Below are 7441 nucleotides of genomic sequence, written 5' to 3'. Positions count from 1 at the left end.
GGGAAGGTGTGAACGGAAGCTGTGATAGACATTTTTTGATAGCTTGATGGTTGTAGTGCTGTATGCTATATTTACTTGTTTTTTTGAAGTGCTATACCCTAAATGTGCTTTAAACCTTTAGTGCTAACTCTGGTGTACCAATTTTTGTGCAGCACTAAATGTAGAAATATATCTTTTCCTGAATATATTACTGATAGTTAAATGAAAGAGTTTTGGTGCTAATTTAACTCATTCACCCCTGAAGACACATTTGAACTTTTCCAATTCAAAGGTTGGAATAGTTCATTATGAAATTTCAGGGGTGAATGAGTTCGGATTACACTAAATAGATTGATGTAACCTTGTGCACTTCACTGTGTGTTTGTACATTGATTTAGTGAAGTTTGCTATCTAGCTTTAAGAGTGTGTGTTTTCTTTCACATGTTACTGTTGTTTTAATTTGACATTTCTTAAGTTTGTTTTGTAAGGTTGTACTGTGTGAAAAGTTGTAACCAGAAAAAAATATTTATACACTTTAAGAAATAGAAATCCATGAACCGATAATGCATGAAATAAACCATCTAGCTCCCCAGTTGGTGTGAGAAAGTGTCTTCACATTGTAACCTGCCTAGGACAACTTTGGGTGTGAGAAAACCTCTGAAACATTGCACTAGTCAAAATCACGCCTTAAGGATGCACTAGTCCTGCTCTAGTATTATGAGTTTGGTTTGGGATAATGAAAATGTACTTTATAATGCCATGTTATTACAAGTTTGGCAGGCTCCTGATATTTTATTGTAAAAGAATGAATACCCTGTCCCTTAAAGGAGGGCATTATGATATTCGTATACACAAGGGGTTGATACTACGTCTATTGTAGTGGTTTATAGTTTGTTATGACTGGTCCTTCTTTTTACAGCAATATAACATTTTATAACCAAATACTCCATAATCATTGGGTGAGGATTTCATTCATAGAGCACTATGAAAGAGTAAAACGCAAGATCATTGCGTTGCAACTTTAACTGTGACTTAATCTGGATTTTTCCAGTATTAACGAAAGTAAGGAGAAACTGAATGAAAGGCCATAGTGACTTATATTTTACATACACGGTACATTCCATGTCAATGAATTTACCTCCAGTAGTAAGACCTATGTCTCAGAGTGCTAGTCATGATGTTTATATTGTTGTCTGTAATGCTCCACAATTCATGATATTTGATATACATGTATACCTAAGACAATAGATCTCTGTCTGAACCAATCAGATCAAGGAACAGCAGAAACTTTAGGAATGCTTTTTCTCTCAATGGACTTAGGGTACATTGCAGAGTATTTTATATAGGTGTAACAAGATATTGTATTTTTTACCTATGTATGTGTGTGATGAAGTTTTAAGAATATATTCAGCCTTTTTATGTTTACTAACTATATGTAGTTTGTATATGAGGTTTTATGCTATAAAACTTTTACTGTTTTGCAGTTACTGTGTTTGATATATACAGAGGGATGAGATAAAATATAACATGCTCGTCTTTATTTTTATACAACTTATATTTCGTGTTGATTTTGATACTGGTATGGGACGTACCCTTGTATTGTTATCGTCTGCATGTTATGGTTATCAACATCATTGTCCTGTACACAGCTGTGTGAAGGCAGTGTACACCTGGTTAACAACATCATTGTCCTGTACACAGCTGTGTGAAGGCAGTGTACACTCCTTACTCTGTTATAGCATCTGACTCGCTCACTTAGATCTGTCTCGGATATAAATCAACCTTTCTTGGCTTATAGACTTCTCAACAAGTCTCCTAACGTTAAGCTGGCTCCTCGTTCACTAGGAATTGAACACGTGTCAATCTATGATGGACTCCACCATCATGAAGAGCGTCATATATTTCTTTTGATTTCCTTGATTAGGATGGTCCTATAGACTTAAATTAGTTGATAGAAAAAAATCCTTGACCAGGACAGTCCTAGAGTGTATGTTTGATTTCCTAGGATGATAAGGGCACCTTTGTTTGATCCATTAAGTTGATTTCCTAGGATGATAAGGGCAGTCCTTTGTTTTATCCATTAAGTTGATTTCTTTGATTAATGGATTTTTCGGGGACAGTCCTTTTTTTAGTATTGTGGCATTGAACGTCGGGCTATAATTCCGTCCAGGCCTGTCTCCTGTCTGAACCTTTTAAACATTACAGTCCTTGAATTAGGCCATGCTACTTTTATTTGTTTACATTTCTCAATTTATCTGTTTTCACAATATAAACATTTTATCAATATTTCCTGATTTTTATCATTTCAAAATGTATTTGTGATATATATACATGTATATATAAATAATGAAATAAACGAAATATGTATTCATGTTAATTTGTAAAATGAGACCATCACAATTTCAGATATCTAAAAAATATTATTAAATTCCTGAATTTAATATTAATATCTGTACGGACTGAATGAAACGAGGAACATGCAGCTTTTGTTACCATCTGCAAATTAAAATCCTTGTAAATAAGTATTTAGAAGAAAAATCTTGAAAATCAGAATTTCTTATTAACAGAAATTTTGTTAATTACAGCCCATATCCTTGTGATTGCTTGTTGATTTTTTTCCAAATAAAGAATTTTAATTATCATCATAGTTGTTTATTTCTAATTGTGCATATTGCGTTTCATTTTAATTTCAGACTTTATAGTATATACCAAAACGATGTTATTTATTTTCCAGTTGACAGTAACTCTCACAAGTGATGATAAGTTAATGTATAGCACTGTTACCTTGATCGTACGTCTCCACTGGTACCAGCAGCTGTTTAAATCTCTGGAAATGGGAAGTTTAACGACTGTTATCTCAACATTCACAGTAATTGATACAAAAAAAAGATGTATTTAATCACCTTTTAGAATCCTCTTATTCTCAATTTCGTTCTGATCTTGGAAATAATGATAACTGAAGAAATCGGAGGGGAAATATTGAAACACAAATAAGACTTGATGTTGAACATTGACTCAGTGTACTGGAATCCGACTGTCTGTCCTTAAATAAACTTGTCCAGACCTCCTTAAATGATTAGTCAATTTCAATAAAACTTTACGTACTTCATCAGACCGGGATGTTTAGCCCACCATCTATCCAAATGGTTACACTTTGAGATTGATGAAAAACAAGATGGCCACCAATGACAAACCTGAACTTTCAAAATTCAAGATGGACGCTTTGTAAGTATGTTTATATCGGATGACATAATAAACATAATCCGAGTCTACTTCCATAGAGCTATAGAAATCACTCACAAGAATTTTGGGTTGACTGGAGTTGATGGTGGTAACTGACTCCGACCCTGTAATGGAGTGCCGTTTACGTCTCTCGCTCAACCCCTTCCTCACCTGCAGATGTTTTAATAAAGTTTCAATTTTAATCCACTACCGTAGCAAGATATCAAAACAGCTCACCTGAAAACTTATTTAAAAGCTGTTGATTACTGTATATGTTTATCTAAAGAATACAAGAAATATATATATGATGCCCCATTGGCTTGATCACCAGGGGTGGTCAAGTCGTCGGGGGACACGAGTGTAATGAGCAAATTTATATGTTCATGTACATGGTAATGGGCTTGGGATTCCAAATGTTTCCATGTTATATTATCCAGGAAGTGATAAGTCCCCAAGGAAGAAGTCAGATCCTGGGGCCAATCCTAGTAGCAAGATTGCATTCTTTCTCTTCATACCTAGAAATTGTATACATGGCTATAGGATAGGATGGGGATTTCATCTGTTTCCATGTTGTAACCCAGCAAGTGTTAAGGTACCAGTATTATACATTCCACGTATGTGTGAGTATATACTTTAAAACTCTTTATAGGAATTGCTTCCCTTTGCCCGTAACCAAATCTTCTTAAACCATTAAAACCAAAGGAGACCGATATCTTATTAATTTCTAGCAGATTTTTATAGTAGTGTAAATACTGACAAACTTTCATTTAGTTTATTGCCCAAACTTATCCTTTGTCTTTCTATATTGTAAATACTGATAAAATTTATCAGAATCGAGTCATATTTCATCAAAATAATTTAGGAAATTGTTGACCAATCAAAGCACAGTATTCCAATTGATAGTTATGTGCAGAATTTTGCTCTACTTTTGGTACATCAAACTACTCAGTTTCAAAAAATATTTAATATAACAAATGATCAAACACTCCTAATGTAGAATTTTGCGGTAGTGTCCTAGTGTGGATCTGTGAGTGGTTCTATAGAGCTCCTTGATAATAAAACATAATCAAGGAATATAGGAATCTCAACACTACACAAGCGTTGTGGTGTTGAGATTCATTTATTCCTTGAATAAATGTTAAAAAAAAAGATTAATTTAAAATACAGATGTTAAATATTGTTCCTTTGAATATAACAATGACAGCCTATGAAACTAAATATATCTGATATCTAAGTCTCGTTATATTTTTGTAAATGAAGTACTTGAACAATTTGCGGAAGCCATACCAACCTCATCATTTCCGATTCCATGCAACAGGAATATCATTATCCCCTGTGAAAAGAAGACATTTATACAACACTGAAATGAAGCATAGTCAAATATACACTGGTATAATTTGTGGTACATATATGTATATCTAAACACTTTTGTTGTTGTATTTCTTTTACCTCAAAATAAAAATGTCCATATTTTAATGTCTTAATCTGGCTTACATTCCTAGACTGAATATACTGCAAGGTCTAGATCTCATGATGTAACATTTTTTTTTTTTTCTTTCAAAATGTTTTATTTCAATAACTTGCATATTTTTATATACATCTTATAACCAGCATACATTGTTTTACATATCACTACATCATTCTTCATCTTATAACAAGCATACATTGTTTTACATATCACTGCATCATTCTTCATCTTCATCTTATATAACCAGCATACATTGTTTTACATATCACTACATCATTCTTCATCCTATAACCAGCATACATTGTTTTACATATCAATACATCATTTTTCATCTTGTAATAAAGCATACATTGTTTTACATATCACTACATCATTTTTCATCTTATTACCTGCATACATTGTTCTATACATCATCCTACTTCATTCTTATTAGGTATACATTGTTTTATATATATTATATAAATTTTCATCAGATTAAAATAACAAAAACCAATTATCACACAGGCTCATTCATTCACTCATTATTTTCATTATCAGAGTAGGTAAATTTATAAAGACTCACAATTCTTTTTGTACTTATTCATTACAGTAGCAACATAATTGTATTTATATTAATTATAGCTATAGCTGTGATTTCAATGAATGAATTAAAGCAATGAATGTATAATTTTGTCTGTTTGCACTTATTATATTATCCGCTGTATTTTTCAATTGGTTTGTTATCCTATTAAATAATGATAGTGGAATTTGATCTTCATTTTCAAATTTCTGTAGATTTCTTGCCTTCCAAATTAGCCATTTAGACTGAAATATGATTAGATTACATAGTTTATTTATATTATCATTATATTCTGAGACACCAAAGATTCTTTCCTTTTCTGTTAACCTAATATGAACATTGCTTGTTGCTAGACTTTCATTTAGTAATTGTTCTATCCTGAACCAAATTGTTTCACTAAACCTGCACCCACTAAAGAGATGTTGTTGGGTTTCATGTACTTCTTTGCAGAAGTTGCATAGACCATTTGATTTCTGCATTTGTTTAAGTTTATATTCAGTGGTTAAAATTCTGTGTAGGCTTCTCCACTGAAAATCCTTGATTTTCCTGTCAATGATAGTGTTATTTATAGAGAGCCAGATGGCATTCCAGTCCAATGCAAAAAGATCATTCCATTTCTGAAGGGATTTTATCTCTTTACTATTTTGATACAATATATATTTAATTATTTTGTTAAAACACTTGTTCATGGCTAAAATGCTGTTTTTATAAGTGAAAACTAAGTCATCTGAAATTTTAAAGGCACTAATATTGTTTTCATTATTATTTTGTAGTATGTTTTTCCACCCTGACGGAAGGGCCCCTCTGATTTTTGAGAATTCCGATATCCAGTTATTTTTACTTTTTAACTTTTCCAGTAATTGTTCTGATGAAATAAAGTTATTTTGTACAACATTCCAGATATGTTTTATCTTTGTTATTCCACTCCTTGCCCAATTTTTGAAAAAAAGTGGATTATTTTTAAATAATACATTATGATTCCCAAATAGGTTTTGGTTAAGGACATCTTCTGCACTGCTTACAGGTACTTTTTTTTGCAGTTTTTGCCAATGCCAAATTCCCTCCCGATAAATTGCCGGAATTTTTTTCAACTCCAAATTATGAGTGTTGCTGCATCTACATAAGAAATAATCTGTATTGTAAGCTCTGTCATAGCTTTGCAGAAAGTGTTTACCTAGTATGTTCCACGTCTGTATTTCACTATGAATTACTCTATATATTAGTTTGATTCTATTCATTGTAACAATTATCTCTATATCAGTCATATTTAACCCTCCCTGCCCCTTTTCTAAATACACAGTTTCTTTTGCCACCTTATTTATTTTACTACCCCAAAGAAATTTATATATTAATTTGTTTATTTTTTGTAAATATTCTTCAGGTATGGTGTTTTGTGCTAATTCATAAGTTAACTGAGAGCATAGAAGGGATTTGATTATTAGAGTTTTCCCTTCTAATGACAAATTTCTCACTTTCCATGTATTGATTCTGTTTTCAATTTTTTTAATTTTACTCTCCCATAGCCTTGTTTTATCTATACTATAACCATGAAATATTCCTAATACCTTGATATTGTCTCTGACCAATGACCCATGATGTAAAATTTAGCCTGGGGCCCACACCAAGGATATCAAGCACATCATCTTCTTAAAACAATTAAAAAACGTTAATTGATAATTGATCGTTTGCTAAATACATTTGTCCATTGTTAGTTAAAATAATATAGGTCGATTGATTTGATGGTTGAACTTAATCCACCAAACCAATCTATCTGATGATGCACAGTTTAAATACATCAATACTACAACTACTATCCATGACGGGTTTCATACAAATACCAAGTCCAGAACTGATTGCTGAATGTGATTATGAACCAAAAGTATGAGGAGGGAAAATCTGCCTCAAATTTTGTATTAACAGCTACGGGTGATATATGATAGAGATTTATACACCTACCTGCATGGCGTTCCCGATGATAAACAGGTAATGGAATACGTGGTGCAGTGGGACGAGGATGCTGAGGACCCAGGTTACCCCGAGGAGGGGGAGCAGGGTCACCATGGCTCTCACACTGGCCCTGTAAAAACCTCATACTGAAAATCACTTTCATTTTGAGATATATTTTCTCATCACAATTATTTTAACATGTTTTCAATTCAATTTAACAAATTTCTTTTCATACCATAATCTCCATGATGAGCACCCGGGGGGGG

General features: G+C 32.6%; 1 protein-coding gene across 1 annotated transcript in view; it reads right to left on the bottom strand.

Annotated features, from left to right (window-relative positions):
- Positions 1-504: 504 nt before the first annotated feature.
- The window catches only part of LOC110454727 (adhesion G-protein coupled receptor D1-like), an 18882-nt gene continuing 11945 nt past the window's right edge, over positions 505-7441 (bottom strand). The window contains exons 12-16 of the mRNA XM_021504401.1: positions 7185-7305; positions 4493-4534; positions 3280-3372; positions 2764-2806; positions 505-2168 (exon numbers count right to left, since the gene is read on the bottom strand). Of these exons, the coding sequence (XP_021360076.1) occupies positions 2134-2168; positions 2764-2806; positions 3280-3372; positions 4493-4534; positions 7185-7305 (334 nt within the window). The 3' untranslated portion in view covers positions 505-2133. The remainder of the gene's footprint in view (positions 2169-2763; positions 2807-3279; positions 3373-4492; positions 4535-7184; positions 7306-7441) is intronic.

This window comes from Mizuhopecten yessoensis, unplaced genomic scaffold (genome assembly GCF_002113885.1).
Source record: "Mizuhopecten yessoensis strain PY_sf001 unplaced genomic scaffold, ASM211388v2 scaffold8037, whole genome shotgun sequence".
NCBI classification, from domain to species: Eukaryota; Metazoa; Mollusca; class Bivalvia; order Pectinida; family Pectinidae; genus Mizuhopecten; species Mizuhopecten yessoensis.
Note: the sequence above shows the minus strand (reverse complement) of the source record. Positions and strands in the feature narration are given on the sequence as shown.